We start from the raw sequence: 19,857 nt of genomic DNA on the forward strand, positions 1-19,857 counted from the left end.
GTTCTATTTCATGCAATTGACACAAATTCACCAACTCCTTCCTTATTGCAGACAGGTACTGTTGAAGCTCTTCTTTGTTGACCCTAGACTTGTTTTTCCGTGGCTTCTCCCTTGGCCAGTGACTTACAGACCAACAGAGGCACACTTTTTTTCCTGCCTCTGAATTGGTTACATTTTTTTTTTTTTTTTTTTGCGGTACGCGGGCCTCTCACTCTTGTGGCCTCTCCCGTTGTGGAGCACAGGCTCCGGACGCGCAGGCTCAGCGGCCATGGCTCACGGGCCCAGCCACTCCGCGGCATGTGGGATCTTCCCGGACCGGGGGACGAACCCGCGTCCCCTGCATTGGCAGGCGGACTCTCAACCACTGTGCCACCAGGGAAGCCCTGGTTACATTTTTAAACTTCATTTTGAATTAATTTTAGATTTACAGAAACACTGCAAAAATAGTACAGAGAATTTCCTTGTACTTATCTCTATAGTACAACTATCAAAACTAAGCAATTAACATTGTTACAATGTTACAATGTTAATTATAGGCTTTATCCAGACTTCACCACTTTTTCCACTAACCTGCTTTTCTGTGCCAGATTCCAATCCAGGATCCCACATTGCATTTTGTTGTCGTGACGCCTCAGTCTCTTCTAATCTGATAATTTCTCAATCTTTCCTTGTCTTTTTCTCATCTTGACACTTTTGATGAATACTAGCCAGTTATTTTGTAGAAAAACTGGCTAGTATTCTTTCCTCAATTTGGGCTTATCTGATGTTTTCTCATGATTAGATTAAAGGTATGCCCTTTTCTTTTTTTTTTTGCAAAAATAACACAGAATTGATGCACCCTTCTCAGCACACCATAGCAGGTGGTACATAATGTCAATAACTTGTGATGACCTTGATCACTTGGTTAAGTTGCTCACTGCCGAGATGCTCCACTGTAAAGTTACTAGTGTTACCTTTGTTATTAATAAATATCTTGGAGGAGATCCTTTGGGGCTATGCAAATATCCTGTTTGTCCTTATACTTTCTCTCATGTGTTTTAGCATCCATTGATGGAGCTTGCCTGCAAGAATTATTACTGTGGAATATGCCTACTAGTGATTTTCTCTTTCCCTTTTTTCTTCTATATACATTTATTAACTGGAATTCTTCTGTAAGGAAGAGCTGTTCCTTCTCCACTGTTGGTTTGCTTACATGGGCAATACCCATGGCTCATGGGTATTTATTTTATTCTATGGTAGAGTCTAATATTATTGTTATTTATTTTGTTACTCAAATGGTTTCAGCTTTGCTATGGGGAGCTCTTTCAGGGTGACGCCTGTGTCCCCTTGATACACCCAATCACGTGTTTTTTGAGCACTTCCTTACTGCTTGGCACCACAAGATGTTCCAGGCTCATCTGTATTTTCCCTGTTCCAGACCTGGAATCAACCACCTCTCTAAGAAATCCCAGTTTATTTTATTGGAGAACGGTATTTTGAACCAAGATTTAAGCACTAAGTGTGCTCATTACTACTAGGATGTCATTGTTCCTAGGCCCTCTAAGTGGACAGAGCTTAGAAATATATGCATGTATACTAACCCATGTATGCATACATATCTGTATCTATTTCTGTACTTACCTAACTGTATCTATATTTTAAAATCATGAGTCCATACTGATACCTGCAATGCAATTAAACACCACAGGGTTCATTCTATCCTTTACCCTTTCCTTAAGTGAAACTTATTTTTCCAACTTGTGACTTTCTATTTCCTTTCCAGTGAAAAGCCTGACTCTCATTATTTATGATATATCTACTTATTTGTGCAACCCTTGTATCCACATAAAGTATTTTCAGAATATCTAACACACGCCTGTGAGAAACAAATTTACTAACTAGAGTAGGGTATTTTTTTTTTAATATATATATATTTATTTATTTATTTTTGGCTGCGTTGGGTCTTTGTTGCTACGTGTGGGCTTTCTCTAGTTGCGGAGAGCAGGGACAACCCTTCGTTGTGATGTGCGAGCTTCTCATTGTGGTGGCTTCTCTTGTTGCGGAGCACGGGCTCTAGGCGCGTGGGCTTCGGTAGTTGTGGCACGCAGGCTCAGTAATTGTGGCCCATGGGCTCTAGAGCACAGGCTCAGTAGTTGTGGCGCCCGGGCTTAGTTGCTTCACGGCATGTGGGATCTTCCTGGACCAGGGGTCGAACCTGTGTCCCCTGCATTGGCAGGCGGATTCTTAAACACTGCGCCACCAGGGAAGCCCTAGAGTAGGGTATATCATGTGCAGTTATATTTGCCTATAGCCTTAGAGTATCCAGTCAAGTTACCATTTTCCAAATTTACTTAAGTCAGTTGTTTTCTTCGCCACTTCCTTCACTGTAGTCTTGTTATACATTTGTATTACAATCAGATTTATTTGCTACAGTTTGTATTCCATTTTAGTCACCTCCCCCATTCTGGCTGATTCTTTGATTGGTTGTTTTAATTTGCATACAGTAAATTTCACTCTGTGGTATGTAGTACTATGGCTTATGACAAATGCATACAGTCATGTTTTCACCATTATAGTCAAGATACAGAAAAATTCTGTATTACCTCCACATTGTCCCTTTGCTGCCCCTCTCCTCTCCCCTAGCATCCACAGAGCTGTTTTCTGTCCCTATAGTTTTACCTTTTCCAGAGTGTCACGTAAACGTGATCACAGTATATGATATGTAGCCGTTAGGTCTGGCTTCTTTCTCTTAGCAAAATGCATTTATGTTTTATGCACATTGCTGCCTAAATCAGTAGTTTATCCTTTTTATAGCAAAAGCAATATTCCAAACCACAGTTTGTTTTTCCATTCACAGCTGAAGGACATCTGAGTTGTGTCCAGTTTTTGACAATTATGAATAAAGCTGCTATACACATTTGCATATAGCTTCTGTGTGTTCATAACTTTTTATTTCTCCTGGGTAAATAAATACCTAGAAGTGGAAACAAACATTTTTTAATCTTTATATATATATATATATATATATATATATTCATATCTATTTTAATGTTAGTGGTTTTCATCCTCCAGGAATCCTAGACCTATGAGGGAATGAATATGGCATTGAAACCTCTGATAACTGTCAAACTGTGATAAGTGCTATGGTAGAGAACAAAATAATGGACTCTGAAATTATGGTCATGACATTAAACCCATTATTCACTTAGGAGTACTTGGCTCCTACAGAGTGAGAAGATCTGGGGATTGCTAGGGAATGTCTGAGAAGGACAAAAAACAGAGGAAAAATCCACTGCTGGAAGCTAGCCAGATTGCATTTTTCTGTGTTCACAAGAAGATTTTTAACCCCTATAGAACCTGTACAAGGAGGCCTGGGATAAAGTGAAAGCCACCAGCTATATCCTGCCTTCCAACACCATGTCCCTGACACACGTCAAGAACCAGAAGCATCTGGCCAGCCATGTAAGTCAAGTACAGATATGATAACCTTCCCACCACCCTTTACCCTTCCCTGCCCTCCACTTCCAAAATGTTTCTGGCTGATTCCTGTGTTGCCTGTGTTGAACACCAGCAAATAACTCCAGACACTTGGTCATCACAAAGTCTGTGCACTTATGCTTCCTCTCAAGGGCCCTGAAGTCCAGAGAGAGTCACAGACACTTACATGAAGGACAGCGATGTGACCTTTTAGGCTGCCTGCCTGAAAATGACGGATGGATACACTCTATTTTAGCCAGAAATGGGAATAGGTAGAGGACATAATATGCCATACAAAATACTCTTTTCTAATAGAATTATGTGGACATTGCTATAAAAAATAAACCAGTGATGTACAGCAGAAACTAACACAGCATTGTAAATCAACTATACTTCAATAAAAATTAATTTAAAATAAATAAATAAATAAATTGTACCCTTAAAAAAAGACAGTGAATGTGGTAACTAGTTATTGCACCAGACCCAAATACATGATTTAAAAGTAAATCATTATCTTTATCACTATGAAATATAAAAATTTAAAAATCTTGAAATTCAGTTTTTTTTAAACAGAACTTTTCTTAGGTATAGACATAATTTTTTTAAAATCCTAAATCACATGAGCTGTTTAAATATAGTATAGTGTAAAATCTTAACACTTTTAACCCTTTATGCCTAATATGTTCTTAAGTAAAACTTCTTATTGTAAAATTCCCTGTAACCTTCACTGCAGTTCTAATAAGCCTAATTCTCTTTCGGAAACTTTACTTCTATTAGAGACTTTTACTTCTTAATTATGAACATTTTATGTAACACTTTAGACCAGTATTTCTCAAATCTTTTTTTTGACCATGACCCACACTGAGAGATTTATTTTGTACTGCAAGCAACACACACACACACACACACACACACACACACACACACACACACACACACACACACACACACACACACACACACACACACACACACACACACACACCCCTGAAGTTTCTGTGAATGCCTTCTGATATAAGCATTTTACAGAAGAGTACTTATCACTAAAGGCACTAAAGGCAGTGCATCCTGATCTTTCAATTCTGTTCTCTTCACTTAAATGCTAATGACCCAGGAAACTGATTTCACTACTGTTTAATGGGCCTAGAGAGTCATAGTTTAGAAAAAGACGTTGTTAGACAATATATGGAATTAATTTAATTTTTACCCAGAGGAAAAATTAAATCTAAATGATTTTTCCCAGAGCCAACTCTGTTTGGAAGGTTGCAAACAGACTAGCCCAAAGGAGCAAGCTTTTCATTTGGGAAGAGAATTTTTGTAGATAGGATTCAGAAAGTTCAGCAAAGACTTTTTCCTTTAGTCATGAAAAAAGTCACAGAATACTATCTTCTTTATAATTGAAAAATAGCTTAGATGTAAGGAGTATGTGAACTAATGTTATGGAAAATTCTGATGGGAATTTTGTTTAGTTTCCAGTCAGTGAAGGGCTTTACTGGAGTTCTGTATATATATATATACATATATACTCCCATCTTTCCTTTCGTTTTTTTTTTTTTTTTAACTGAGATATGGGTCTCTGAGTTGTGAGAGCATTGTTATTTTATCATGTGCTAGGAGATTGGATCTCAGCCTCTGTAAGGGCCTTACTTCCTAATTCATGAAATCATGAAGCATTAATTAATAGGCAATATGGCTTAAGAACTAGACATTGGTTTTCCCATAGAAGTTATTTGCACTGTATTTTTGGAAAACCTTGTAGAAACTGAAATTCAAGGATTGAGTCTCTTAAGCATCAGGCTTGTCAGTTATTAAAAAACAAAGAAATTCCTGAGTACATTTTTCATCTTTCACTTATGGTTAAGAAAAACAAAACCAATATCACAAAAGAGATCATTTAAAAATTACATAATCTTTAAAAGTAGTTGTGGTAACAGTAGAAGTACCAGTATTGGTACAGGGGTTTTAAAACCGGTACCTGAAGAACGTTTACACACAGTCTGCTCTAATCCTCAGGTAATCCGGAGGCAGGCTGTGCCACCTCTGCCTGTGGGCACAGACAAGGAAACAAGCTCAGAGAAGTGCTGACCCCAAGGTGGCCCATCTTAGAGTCGGGTCCTTCTCATGCGTTTTTAACAATCCAGATCCATTACTCTTCAAAACTGTGTTTCTTCCTTTGTATTTTCTCTCTATAGAACAAATATCGGGAAGAATATGAAAAGTTCAAAGCTCTTTATACTTTACCCAAAAGTGTTGAAGATGATCTGAACACAGCACGGTGCCTCCGAGTTGGCAAGTTTAACATCGACGTAAGTGACCCCAAAGGCTGGCTTCAAAAGTCAAGTAACGGAGCCACGAACTATAAATCAGAACATGTTCTGTTCAACAACGCGTATGGCGTTGACCATGCACCTGTGAGGAAGCTAAGTGTTCTTTCAGCCCATACTGCTTCCCCCAGCGCCATGAATCTATAGAAAGTGTCAGAAACTTCCAGTCCCCACCCTGCCCCCAACCAACTGCTGTAAATTGGTTCCCCTGACCTCTCTGGTGTCTAAGAAAGGCACGTATCACCATGATTCCTTGCGTAATTCCCTGTGTAACTGGCATGTTACGTTATCTTCACAGCGCCTGTACAGATCCGTTTATGAGAAGAACAAGATGAAAATCCACGTGGTGCCCGACATGGTAGAGATGGTTACTGCTAAGGATTCTCAGAAGAAAGTCAGCGAGATCGATTACCGCCTTCACCTCCACGAGTGGATTTGCCACCCCGACTTGCAAGTCAACAGTCACGTCAGGAAGGTCACAGACGAGATCAGCGACGTAAGCCCATTGCTTATGAAGATCTCCCCTCCCCAGGCCCATACGCCCACCCTGAAGGGAGACTGACTCACCTCGTTCTTCACTTGGTTCTTCAGCTCAGCCCTCTTCCAGTGTTGCTTTTCGATACACCCGTAGGGCTGTCAGGAATTCAAGGCCGTCCCTGGAAGCAGGGCTCTCTATGCTGATGTCTCCAGGACACCCACGGCCTCAGGGCATAATGTCTTGCTTTTCATTCCACAAGGTCATCCTGGGTCCCGAGGGTGTCCATGTCTGTGGTGTTAAAGTTACAGTAAAGTTTTCTTTTTCTGACCCCCTCCATCTGATGCAATCCCCTAGATTGTGTACAAGGATGATCTCAACTGGCTGAAAGGCATTGGTTGCTACGTCTGGGACACTCCTGAGATTCTCCACGCCAAGCATGCTTACGATCTACGCAATGATGTGAGTTTGCCTTGTTTTTTGTTTTTTTAGCTCTTTAAAGTATGTTTCCTTCTCTGTGTAGCCTAGCGTCAAGGGGAGAGTATGTAAAGTATAGACATTGTCACACCCAGCGGCGTCTCAAGTGGTGCTGAGGATGGCTGAGCTGGAAGAAGATTCTGAGGAGCAGAGCGCCCATTTCTCAGGAGTGCAAACGATGCAGACGAGCGGTCCCACTGTCCTCTGGTGGAGAAGAGACCCCTGGCTCTTCTCGCCACCTTCTGAACTATTTTGGATATATTAATGCACATATAATCCTCATTATGAGAAAAAACTCATTTGTTAGGAGTCTTTGATGCTATAGACGGGTCTATTTGTGAAGAGGATTAGCTAGGCAAAGTAATACTATAATCAAGATTTCAGGAAGAAAGCTTAAACATTCCTAGGAAAGCAGTGGTCAAGCCTCCTAGAAGACTCTAAAAGATCCATGTGACTGTAAGCATTGATTATGCCGATTGTTATAAAATTCAAGTGCATGTTAGTCTGTTGTAAATGCCATTTACATGGATGTAAATGTACATGTAAATGCCACGAGTTAAAAGCAACCAAACCCTCTGTGAAAACCAGCAATTTCTAATATAATGAATGGTCTAACACAGGCTTATTTTCTTCCTTTCGGCAGATCAAGTACAAAGCTCATGTGCAGAAAACAAGGAATAACTACAAGTTGGTTACTGACACTCCCATCTATGTTCAGGCTGTCAAAAGTGGGAAACAACTAAGTGACGTAAGTGCCCACTGGGAAAGTTACGGCTGGGAGAGTAAAGACAGGGCCACTGCTCCAGCAGAAGTGGGAAAAACCAAAGTAGGGCAAGGCCAGGCCTTTTCTCAATGGGAAACCAGAGTTGGTGCCTTAGAAAGTACTTAAGAGTCTGCTCTTAGGGCTTCCCTGGTGGCGCAGTGGTTGAGAGTCTGCCTGCCGATGCAGGGGACACGGGTTCGTCCCCCGGTCCGGGAAGATCCCACATGCCGCGGAGTGGCTGGGCCCGTGAGCCATGGCCGCTGAGCCTGCGCATCCGGAGCCTGTGCTCTGTAACGGGAGAGGCCACAATAGTGAGATGCCCGCGTACCGAAAAGAAAAAAAAAAGAATCTGCTCTTATTTCCTAAAACCTGATATGTTCCATCAGTTTCCTAGGGTGGCCTTGTAAGTGATCCAAATCTATGAAATCCATGGATTTAAAAAGCTTTTAGAGCTTCCAAGGTTACTTTTGTATCCTTGTGTTGTAAGCAACGGTTTATGCCTCGTAGTATCAGCCTTCTAATACATTAGTGCTCACTATGGTAAGATGAGGAGGGGAAGGTCTCTGCAGTTACAGATGTGGCCTCTACCACACATAATCGGTGAGGCTTGAGAGAAGCTCTTAATCCCCCAAGCCTCAGCATCCTTATGCAGATGACTAGAAAGTGGATAGAAAGCACCCCCTGTAATGGCACAGTGACACAGTGCAGGCTGCCCATTTTTTTTTATTAACCCCAAAGGTTAATAAGCAAATATTAAATCCCACCAATGAGTCAGGACGTGAAAACTTACTCTTTTGGAATAGGTAGTAGTAAAATGCCCATTCTTCCTCTTCTTGTGCCTGAGCTGACTCTTCCACTGATTTTTCAGTGTGGGGTCCATACCCTGGCTGTGGTCCTGGTGGACAAAGCACAGTATATGAGATAGAGTTCCCAAGGCAAAGGGGAGCAGGCTATTACTTTTTGTAATAGGAGACTTGGGTTTGTGTTTACTTTGCTTCTTTCTAACCCTGCTGCCGTAGTCCACTCAGCTCACTCTGCTTCTCTCCGTACCCAGGCCGTCTACCACCATGACTACGTGCACAGCGTCAGAGGCAAAGTGGCTCCAACCACAAAAACTGTGGATCTGGACCGGGCCCTTCATGCATACAAGCTCCAGAGTGAGGTGAGAAATGAGACCTGGACAGAGTGCCCAGCAGAAATCCAGGACTCAGCTGACGAGGGCCAGGCCTCTGTAGAAGTGGCCTTGGCTTGGGCATCCTCAGCCTTTACAATTTACATCGGGACCGTGTAAATTGTAAAGCCTGTTTCATTCACATGAACTAAACAAAACAAAACAAAAAACAGTGCACTGCTTGTCTTCCCTCTTGTCTGAGCGCAAGCAGTGGGCATTTTTGGAGCAATGCTTGCACAGAAGTTACATAGAACAGGGTCAGTCTACTATCTCTGCTCTCAAAAAGCTTAAAATCCAAGACAAGATGACAAAGACAAGGCATATAATCATAAAAGACTATTTATTTGGGCTTCCCTGGTGGCGCAGTGGTTGAGAGTCCGCCTGCCGATGCAGGGGACATGGGTTTGTGCCCTGGTCCGGGAAGATCCCACATGCCGCGGAGCGGCTGGGCCCGTGAGCCATGGCCGCTGAGCCTGCGCGTCCGGAGCCTGTGCTCCGCAATGGGAGAGGCCACAGCAGTGAGAGGCCCACATACTGGAAAAAAAAAAAAAAGACTATTTATTCCATACAATAAGAGATAAAGCTAGAAATTACTGTTGGAATTCAGAAGAGAAGGAAACTAGATTCCACTCACGTATTTAATATCCCTGTTCTTTGTTATCTGGTGGTGCTACTTTGGTCTCACCTTTAATGCTACTATCCTATACTGAATGTTAAAAGCAATTTGGTTTTTAATATTTTAAATACAATTCTTACTCCTTTAGCTCCCTTGAGAGACAGACTATTTCAAATCACAGACAGAAACTCCCTTCCTCCTTCTGCCAGGAATATGAGCCTCCTGACCTGACAGCCTAACATCAAGACACTGTATTTATGGGACCCTGGGGGCTTCCAAAGATGCGTCTTACAATTATGACTATCTCGGGGATTGGTGATGGCTTGAATATCAGCTAAGGGTAGGGTTAACCACAGAGGTGGTACTAGCTGCCGATTTACTTTTCCCAAATTCTTGCTGGTTGCCCTGCAGTCAACCAGGCATATGTTTAGAAACACCGAAGAATTATTTTCTATAAACCCCTTCACTCATTGCTCTTTTTTTGAAAGCAATATGTTAAGAGTAATTTGATTCATTGCTTGACTCTTAGAATTTAGTTAATTTCTTCTTGAAATCAAGTCAATGAGTGTAAGTACACTAAGTTTCAAATTGAAAACCTGGATCTGACTTGTTTAACTTAGATCAGTCATTTGATGTAGCTCCCATTTAACCTGCTCTTCTCTGTCCCGGCAGAATCTGTACCGAAGAGCTGGCCTGCACTCCCTGCCCACTGGATATAGGCTTCCGGTTGACACTCCTCACTTCAAACACACCAAGGACACCCGATACATGAGCAGCTATGTGAGTGGTCTCCTCTTCATTAAGATGGGGCTTAAAGTGGGAAGGGGGACGCTAATATTTGTTAACAGTCTATTCTCATCCCCCTAATCACACCCTGAAGTTTCAACATGATACCATGATGGGAGCAGGGAAGGGGAGACGGTGTGTTTTCTAGGGGTGCTGCTCCTGCAATTCAGCAGTGCCTGGGTAGCCCAGCGGGTTAGCGTAGGATTTTCATGGGGTTGTATCTGCATCACTCAGTTACCTTGGCTTAGCAATCATGGCTGCCATGATGCCTCCACTTCTTTTGGCCTTAGCACAGAAGCATCCTGAACTATCCCAAGCCCTCTACTGGAAATGCAACTTCATACATGCACCACTGCTGTGTAGCGATAGTGTTGTCTTCCTTCTGCAACATTTCATTGCAGAAAATACAACATCATCGCATGTTCCTTTGAAAGGAAAGGCTCTGATACGTGCCCCACTACTTACCCTCTGTGCCCATTTCATAGAAATCTCAGAGGGGTAGTTAGACTCTCACTACCTGAGAGCATTGCCCAGGCATTAGCTCTGTCTGATACCAACCTTTCCCACTAGTGTCAGGTTCGGACTTGGTGAACAAGGCCTGAAGAAGCGTAGGCTATCCCAGTGACTCTGGCCTTCAGGTCATACCCACAAACCAACCATCAGCTGACGAATGAGCTCTTCATTCCACATTTCCCTCCAGAGTCCTGGGAATCAAACATGCTGACCAGCAAAGTCCCATAGTCTGTGGCCCAATAATATGGTTTCCAAAGCAGAGTCACAGATTTAATCTTCTAACATCATTTTTTAAATAGTCTATAAAGCCATTCATCCATCAGTCTTATAATTAGTCTCTTGTTTCTGCTTTGCATTTCTTAATTTCCTAGCCATATTGGGACTAAAAATACAGGTTTTTCTTGCATTTTGCATACCTACTTACAAACAGATTTAATCTAGGCAACCCTGAGTTGTATTCCTTTCTGGACCTGGCTTTACTAGCCAACAAATAATTTTCAAGACTCAGATTATTACAAAAATTTTGCCAATGACTTTTTTTCATACTTAATGCTTAGAGACTAATTTTCAAATGAAAGCGACAGCCCTTTTCCATTTGAGAAATGTGACGCTTACTCTCTGTTCACCCATCAGTGATCTCATTCTCACTTTGCGTCTGCAGTTCAAGTACAAAGAAGTTTATGAACACATGAAGGCAAATGGGTATACCCTTGGACCCAATGACGTCCCATTTGTCAATGTCCGAAGGGTCAACAACGTTACCAGCGAGGTACTGTAAATGTTAATTCTATGGAGGAGTTTCAAAGACCGTGGTTTTGTTTGAAATGCATTAAGAATTAATTGTATTTCAGCTATAAACTTACACATCAGCAAGGAGTAAGGAGATCCTTTTTGTCACCATTTTGATACTGATATCCTGTGGCAATGTTTTTTTTATTTTGGTAATGCCATTGTAGAGACCCACCCCATCCATAGATTATAATGCAAATTAATTCCTTCTTTTGACATTTGTATTCAAAAATCTTTAGTAAGGTTGTATGTTAGTCTGACTCATGAACCTGGTTTTCTACATAAACTGTTGGTCTGAATATCTTAACCCTACTATCCAGCCATCTGATAGAAAGTGGAAAGATTGTGCTCAAAATTCTTCACCCAAACAAAATAAATATCACTCTCTATTTTTTCTAATTTCAATCATTTTCTGTATCCTTAATCTCACTTCTCCTGGCTCTTTAAATATGTACAGTATTTGATTGTTGATTAGTGTATAGATGCCCTCATCATCCTACACTAACCATCTGGAATGGTTTTCCCTCCAATGTAGAGACTGTATCGACAGTTGTACCACAAACTGAAAGACAAGATCCACACAACTCCCGACACGCCTGAAATCCGCCAAGTCAGGAAGACACAAGAAGCTGTCAGCGAGGTGGGTATTTTCTTAGGAGAGAGGGGAGGCCGTGGAACCCAGGGATGAATGTCAACCATTCGGTCTCTAATTTATGTGTTTATGGGCATTTTTTTCCCTGTAGTTGATTTACAAATCAGACTTCTTCAAGATGCAAGGCCGCATGATCTCTCTGCCATACACACCCCAAGTGCTCCATTGCCGCTACGTGGGAGACATCACCAGTGATGTAAGCATCTCATAAGGGTCTTTCTGGAAGACTTTTACCAAGAGGCAGGCTTGCTCTCAGTATGTAAGCCAACCAGTCTTTGAGCAGCCTTTTGCATTGAGTAAACTTCTAAACTGAGTGTAGAACTTGGAGGTAAAGCAGTGTGGAAACAGGACCCCATATTTCCCCAGCTATGGAAATAGTAGTAAGAGGACCACTTGGGAGATACAAGAATGGCTGACCACCATTCTACATTCAACACCAAATCATTACCAGCTCCTCACTCCAAGTGGCCTCTGTCCAGGTCATGTTTAGTATCTTTCTCCTACTTACCCCTGCTCCCACCCACTTTAGCTACTTCCTGCTGAAATTTTTTTTTCTCCTTGAATGTTTACTTCTCATAAAATACCACTCCATTTAATCTATGGTATTTTTCATCCATATAATAATAAAATAATAGCCATATCCTCTTCTCAGTTCAGGGTTAGCAATTTAAATTTTAAAAACCTATGGGACTTCCCTGGTGGCACAGTAGTTAAGAATCCGCCTGCCAGTGCAGGGGACTCGGGTTCAAGCCCCGGTCTGGGAAGATCCCACATGCCGCAGAGCAACTAAGCCCATGCTTCACAACTACTGAGCCTGCACTCTAGATCCCGTGAGCCACAACAACTGAGCCCATGTGCCACAACTACTGAAGCCTGCGCACCTAGAGCCCGTGTTCCACAACAAGAGAAGCCACCACAATGAGAAGCCCACACACTGCAACAAAGAGTAGCCCCTGCTCGCCGCAACTAGAGAAAGCCTGAGTGCAGCAACAAAGACCCAATGCAACAAAAAATAAATAAATAGATAAGTTAAAAAAATTTTTTTAAACCTATGACTCATTTGACTTATAGCAAACTCAGAGTACAGGGTGGATGTGTTGAACCAAAATGAAAGATCCATCACTAAAAAAGTATCACTACTCTGTCTTATTCTTGATTTATATTTGCTCATGACCAGCTATATTTCTATGTTTGTGACACAGATTAAATACAAAGAAGACTTGCAGATCCTGAGGGGACTGGGCTGCTTCCTGTATGACACTCCTGACATGGTCCGCTCCCGGCACCTGCGGAAGCTCTGGGTGAGTGCACACCGTCCCAACACACAGCTCCTCCTGCACAGCTTCACAAAGCTGGGCAAGAGGAATCTGTAGCTTCTGTTAAGGGGAAATTTGCCATTAACTCACTGAGAAAGTCATGACCCACTCAAGATGATCTGTGCTTCCTAAAAAAGGTAAGGAGCTTAGTTAAATGACAGTTGTCTTTGGTCCTGCTTGGGAAGACCTCCAGGACACAGGGAGCGTCAGTGTGGCTTGCACATGCCAGCCGTGTGAAAGACAACGTGTGACCATGACATGCAATTCCTGAAGTGATTAATCAACTTGTATTTCCATTGTTGTTTTTTTAAGTCTAATTACCTATACACCGAAAATGCGAGGAAGATGCGAGACAAATACAAAGTGGTGCTTGACACTCCAGAATACAGAAAAGTGCAGGAATTGAAGACACATCTGAGTGAAGTAAGTAAACATGTCACCACAAGGGCCTCCTTCCTCTAGCGATCTTTTTTTAGGTAATTATATTGGGCCAAAATCTCCCTTCTGCCTTTAATTGCAGAGTGGCCACCCTGTCTAAACAAGTCAGTTGACCTCACTTTGCCTCAATTTACTTATTTTGTCCCTTTTTAATAAGATGAGGCTATTGATACTTGCCCTACCTATGACTAGGACAGCTGAGAGTTTACATGATTTTATAGATTAGAGAGTCCTTCTGTCTTAGACTATTGTTGTCTCCAAACTGAATTTATTTCAAAAATTTCTCTCTCATTAATTCCTGCTGTCAGGAACCCTAATCATGGCAATGCAATTTGAAAAGTTTTTCAATGGCTCTCTGCTCTACTGCCCACTCAGGAAATTCCAAACAACTTAGTTTCATTTTCATCTGCCCCACCTGGCACCCAGGCTCCTGATTTATTGCCATTAGTTGTGCATAGATCTGATCCTCTCACCTATGTTGGTCCCTTGAGGGATGGCCCCCCATCGTATTTAGATGTGTATCCTATAGCGCCATAACAGATGTCCGTGTGTGCCAAGGACGAAATGTGCTCTCTAAAGGTAAGGGCATCCCGCAAAGGTAAATGGTTGCTTCTATTAGAGGTCAGTGGGCCATTCTCATTCAACTCAGTTTGTTTTGTGACCTCGTTTATCGGACTCCATAAAGCTGTCAGGCCACCTCATTGACTCCCCATGCTTAATAACTCTGATGGCTGCTGTTTAGGGATCACTTATGTCCTTAGACTTAAAGAAGCCTTGGCAAATCAAGCGTTGTCCTCAGTGGAGAGGATGTGCAGCCTCCTGCGCTTGGAGTGAGCCAGGGCAGAGGATGATTCGTTCTTCAGCTCTTACAAATGCTACATTGAGCACATTTGCTTTCCTGAGCACTTCCCTCTGTTATTTCAACCAGTGCTAGCACTCAGATAGGAATGAGTATGGGGTTTCTTCTCAGTGAAGGTGCCTCTCCATGCTGGCTAAGTATCAGAATCATCTCTGAAATATTTTAAAACTACCCTTGAGTGGGCTCCAACCTCAAGCCCCACACTAGATTCTCTATGTCTGGACATCTGCATATTTTTAGCTGCCTCACAGATGATTCTAATATTCAGGCAGTGTTGGAAACCACTGCTTTAAAGTATCACATCTCTCCTCCAGCCAATAATTAACTAATTAAAAATTGTTTGGTAACTTAAAGTGCTTATTGGCATCTTTTGAAATACCTTTACTTCTCTCAGCTGTCTGGGTTCAGAATGATCTAAAACTTTAATTTCTCTTCTTCCCAATTCCTGTTGGGATTTTGTGCATATTATGCAACAACATTGAGGAAGAAAAATAGATACTGTTTAGTAGTGCAATTTCTCTCACACTTGCCTCACTGTAGAATGACCTGAGCTTGAGAAAATACCCATTTGAGCTACTACCCTGGATTCAGAAGGTCTGGGGTAGAGCCTGCAAATCTGTTCTTACTAAGGGGGTTTTAGGATCAGGTGAGTTTGGGAAACACTGGCTTAGTAAAAAGTTTGATGGCCAAAAGTTCAAGTTATTGACTTTTGACTTGTCTTTAAATTGTGCAGATTCTTGACACATATACATCTGTAGTACTAGGAAGCAGAGATGTTGTCCCAAGGAGTATAAACAATGCATACCTAAGTACAGGGGAAATACACTTCAAAGGGAATCATGGAAATGGCATAGGAGAGGTGGGTCTTAGTTCCAGAATTACTTCCAATTTGTTGTGTGACTTTTTCTAATTCACAACTTTAACACCCTAATTTCCTGAGCTAGAGAATTGGACTAGGTAATGATTTGGGCTTCTTTTAGCCATAAAATTCTATGATTTTGTCGATTTGATTTATTCAAAAATTTAGCCTGGGAGAAACAGTAAATTTCTGTTTTGTTTATCTCCTTTCTTTCATTGGTAACACCAAAAACAGCCCTAAGCAGATGAGCTATATTTTGTTTCAACTTGCACTTGTATATAATTTAGATGTAAAGAAATGGACATGTACATACATGTGTATATACATATTATTTATTTCCTACATTTTATCTGTTCAACCAGCATTTTTATCCATGATTAGGATTTATTTGTTATCCATTTAGACTTTCTCGTTCACCTCATTATATTAAATATCCTAGATATTTATTAGAGGACTACTGTTTTTCAGATCTTCTATCTAAATATGAAGTGATAAAAGAATGATAAAACTGAGCTCCTGCATTCTATGGGCTCATAATCTCTGGGAAGAAACAGACATCAATATGATAAATGGTATCCTATAGGAATGATCAAGACAGTATGGTCTCCAGGAGTTCTCCAGGCAGATAAGAGTGGGAAGAAAATTCTAGGTAGAAGGCACAGTATGGGAAATTGGCCATAATGAGTTCTAGAAACTGGGACTAGTTTCAAATATCACATGGGGAGTGTGGAAGACTGTTGGGAAATGAGACTGGAGACATGGGATAGAAGAAGCCAGGTTATGAAGACTCATGGGTGATATATTAATCATCTTGGACTTGATGAAAAGTCATTGATGAATTATTTCTGAGCAGGATAGATCTGAGCATTAACATCTAATTAGATCTGAACTCTAAGAAAATCTCTTTCTTGGGCTTGTGAAAGATGGGTAAGCCATGTGAAGTATCCAATAGAGGATTTGGGAAGGTGGTTTAGAGGCTCCTAAGGATGTGTAGAAAGAAACAATACAGGAGGCTGAACTAGGGCCATGGCAGTGGGAAAGGAGAAGAAGGTCAGATTTAAGGAGTATCACAAAGTTAGGAGCCCAGGATTCATGACCATTTTGATGTGGGAATGAGGGAGAAGGGGTCTAGGATGACTCCCCAAGTTTCTGGCCTGCATGACTAGGATATCAAGGAACCATTTAACAAAATTTGAAAACCATCAACCTCAAATTGATGGTTGAGGTCCTGGGTAGAGATGAGGTTACCCAAGGAGAATGTATAGGGTAAAAGGAGCCAACCCTTAACTCTAGCTAATAGCAGCCTTTGGGGGAGTGCAGAACCATAAAAGGAAGCTGAGGAGTGCCTAGAAAGATGGGAGGCCCCCTAGGGGAGAATGGGGGAATGGAAGGCAGAGAACAGAGTTCAGGAATGAAATTGCTGAGCAGTTACAGTTGCTGCAGAAAAGCATTCTAGGATGTAGCAATTGTAATTGTTTGTGGTAGTCTTAATGCAATTCACTTCATTGGAGTGGTTGGGTGGAAGCCAAACTATTGCCTTGTGAAATTAATCACAAGAGAGAAAAAGGCAAAACACATAGTTTGCTTGGTTGTGAAAGAAAGGAAAAAGGCCATTGGCAGAACTTGGAAAAGGCTTAATGAAGGGAGGGACTTGGGTCTGTTTGCAGAAGAAGGGAGAGGGCTGGAACATCGGGAAGGTTGAGGGTAACTGCTAGAACAGGGTCCTAGAAGGGACAGGTGAGAAGGGAACAAGAACACAGCAGGTGGCTTGGAACTCGGACAGGCTGCAGAATGTCTCTAATTTTGATACAAGGAAAAAAAGAAAAGGAAGGCTAAGGAGGTTAAAAAAATGTATTGGTTTATTGGACAGAAACTGAGATTGCTGCAGTGGGAGAGGCCCTGCTTTTTCTCTGAAGTAAGCAATAAAGGCATCTGCAGAGCATAGAATGTGTCCATGAAGCAGAAATGATGGTTATGACTGTTTTATGTCCAGCTGGTGTACAGAGCTGCAGGCAAGAAGCAGAAGTCAATCTTCACTTCAGTCCCTGATACTCCTGATCTTACAAGAGCCAAGCGAGGGCAGAAGCTTCAGAGTCAGGTAACATTCACACATGAAGATTCATAAACCTGCCCCAGGGGGTGGTTCTGTGTGCCTGACCACTCCCGTCAGTAGCAGACCCTCATACCTGGTCGTCCTGGTGCAGCCTCATGCTCTTTAACTTCAGGAAGCTGCTTTCTTTGGGGCCGTCTTCACTATGGTATGTTTTACATGAGCAGGTAATGCCATGTCTTCTAAGGTCTATACAACGTTAGTCATTGGATGAGTGGTCTGTGGATTCCAGGTGGTGAAAATAAATTTTTTAGTTCATTCCATAGGACCTATATTTTGTCCACAGATAAATGAAACCACAATTCATGCATTCAGGCAAAAATGAAAAAAAAATACGTTGAAGACTATCAGAATTCCTCTCATTCTTCTATCAGCATTTTTTATCACGTGGATTTAGACTAGACCACACTCAGCAGCAGGAATGTTAGATGACTGGAGCGCGTATATATGTTTCCTAATGTGAGACAGAGGGAGAAACAAATAAACAGAAACACACATAACAACAACAAAAAATCAGGACAATAACAAGTAGACACTGCCCTCCCATCTTAGGGTTAGAAATGAGTAAAGAGGACTGAATACTAAATAAGGGGTATTTTATCTCTGTAACATCTCATCCCTATTCTTTGTTTTTAATTTTTATTGGCGTATAGTTGATTTATAACGTTGTGCCTATTATCATTCAGTATCTGTATGTTGAACTTGCCACCAAAGAGAGGCCACATCATCATGCTGGAAACCAGACCACAGCCTTGAAGCATGCTAAAGACGTGAAGGACATGGTCAGTGAGGTGAGTTGGGAATTCAGCACCCAGGCACTGAGCTAAAGAAACAAATCCTTTGCTAAAACCTTCCCCTGCTTGGGAGTTCCCTGGTGGTCTAGTGGTTAGGATTCGTTCACTGCCATGTCCTGGGTTCAATCCCTGGTGATGAACTGAGCTCCCACAAGATATGCAGCGTGGCCAAGATAAAAATAAATAAATAAATTTAATTAATTAAAAAAAAACCTTCACCTGCTGCCTCTGATCAGAGAGCTCATTTCTAGAAGTTGTGCTCAACAGCATCAAGAAACAGAAGGCAGAGCTATTCTCTTAACGAGCATGATCCGGTGTGTCCCTAGGCTGGATCTGTTCCATGGTTGTGAACTGGGAGGGATGAAAACACTTGAACTTAAATTTCTCTCTCTTCCATCTTTATTTCTTAGAAAAAGTACAAAATTCAATACGAAAAGATGAAGGACAAGTACACCCCAGTTCCAGATACGCCAATCCTCATCAGAGCCAAGAAGGCTTACTGGAATGCCAGTGATGTATGCATCCCTCCCTTCTTTCTTCATTGTGATGGGGCAGCTGAAGTGGAAATGCCTAAGAAGCATAAGCTATTACAGTCATATCCATAATTCAAAGTCCTGGCCCACAGTACAGATCGGGAAAGAAACAAAAACACAAAAGCCAAACAAACAGGCACAAACAATACCATTTGGCAAAGTCACTAAGAATAATGCTGAGAGATGCTGAAAACCTACTGCTTTTCTCATTGCTCTTCCAAGCAAAAATATGACCCTTTCTTCTAATTCTTTGGTGGCATTTCCTAGGGATACTTGATGTTGCTTATCCATAAAATGTTGTTCTTGGAAACAGCCAAACACGGTTTCAAATCCTGATGCTGTGATTTGCCTGCTGTATGACTCCATATAATTGACCTAATTCTTCTGAGTCTCTTTTCTTATATGTGAAATGAGGATAAGAATTGTGATAATTAAATTAGACTAAACAAGATAACAGATACACGTTTCTAGCACAGTGCAGGGCTCTTAGTTGACACTCAGAAAATGTTTGTTCCTCCTCTTGATCGCCTAAATCATGTGAATGACATGTTTGTTAGAATTCACAGGGACAGACTTTCATTTCCCATACCACGTGATCAAGGACAGAGTGCCTTTCAACGGTAATGAGATTATCTGTTAATGAAGATATGAAATGAATCAACCCGGTTAGATGGCCAGTCCTTACCAGTTTTGTGTCCCAGAGCCCAATTATGAGTGCATTGCACCTATTACCAGAACCAGGATCTCTGGAGGACTGGTTGGGACTTAACCCAGCCAAAAGCTCAAGCAACCCCCTCACCTTCAATTTAGCAACATAGCTCTAGGATTTCAAGCATCTTAAGTGGTTACAGTAATCCCTAAGCAGAATTGTGAAAGTGTACAGCAAATTGGAACAATATCTTAGTTCCGTAATTTTGTCAGAAATT

At 41.6% G+C, this 19,857-nt stretch overlaps 1 protein-coding gene across 34 annotated transcripts in view; it reads left to right on the forward strand.

Annotated features, from left to right (window-relative positions):
• Positions 1-19,857, forward strand: part of NEB (nebulin) — a 226,748-nt gene that overhangs the window by 159,285 nt on the left and 47,606 nt on the right. For all 34 annotated transcript variants that reach the window (XM_060152928.1, XM_060152894.1, XM_060152905.1 and 31 more), the window contains 15 exons: positions 3,334-3,441; positions 5,649-5,762; positions 6,079-6,276; positions 6,613-6,717; positions 7,376-7,480; positions 8,550-8,657; positions 9,955-10,062; positions 11,243-11,350; positions 11,906-12,010; positions 12,114-12,218; positions 13,225-13,323; positions 13,651-13,761; positions 17,488-17,592; positions 18,291-18,395; positions 18,809-18,913. In XM_060152928.1, coding sequence (XP_060008911.1) covers positions 3,334-3,441; positions 5,649-5,762; positions 6,079-6,276; positions 6,613-6,717; positions 7,376-7,480; positions 8,550-8,657; positions 9,955-10,062; positions 11,243-11,350; positions 11,906-12,010; positions 12,114-12,218; positions 13,225-13,323; positions 13,651-13,761; positions 17,488-17,592; positions 18,291-18,395; positions 18,809-18,913 — 1,689 coding nt within the window. The remainder of the gene's footprint in view (positions 1-3,333; positions 3,442-5,648; positions 5,763-6,078; positions 6,277-6,612; positions 6,718-7,375; positions 7,481-8,549; positions 8,658-9,954; positions 10,063-11,242; positions 11,351-11,905; positions 12,011-12,113; positions 12,219-13,224; positions 13,324-13,650; positions 13,762-17,487; positions 17,593-18,290; positions 18,396-18,808; positions 18,914-19,857) is intronic.

Source organism: Lagenorhynchus albirostris, chromosome 6 (genome assembly GCF_949774975.1).
Source record: "Lagenorhynchus albirostris chromosome 6, mLagAlb1.1, whole genome shotgun sequence".
Classification (NCBI taxonomy): domain Eukaryota; kingdom Metazoa; phylum Chordata; class Mammalia; order Artiodactyla; family Delphinidae; genus Lagenorhynchus; species Lagenorhynchus albirostris.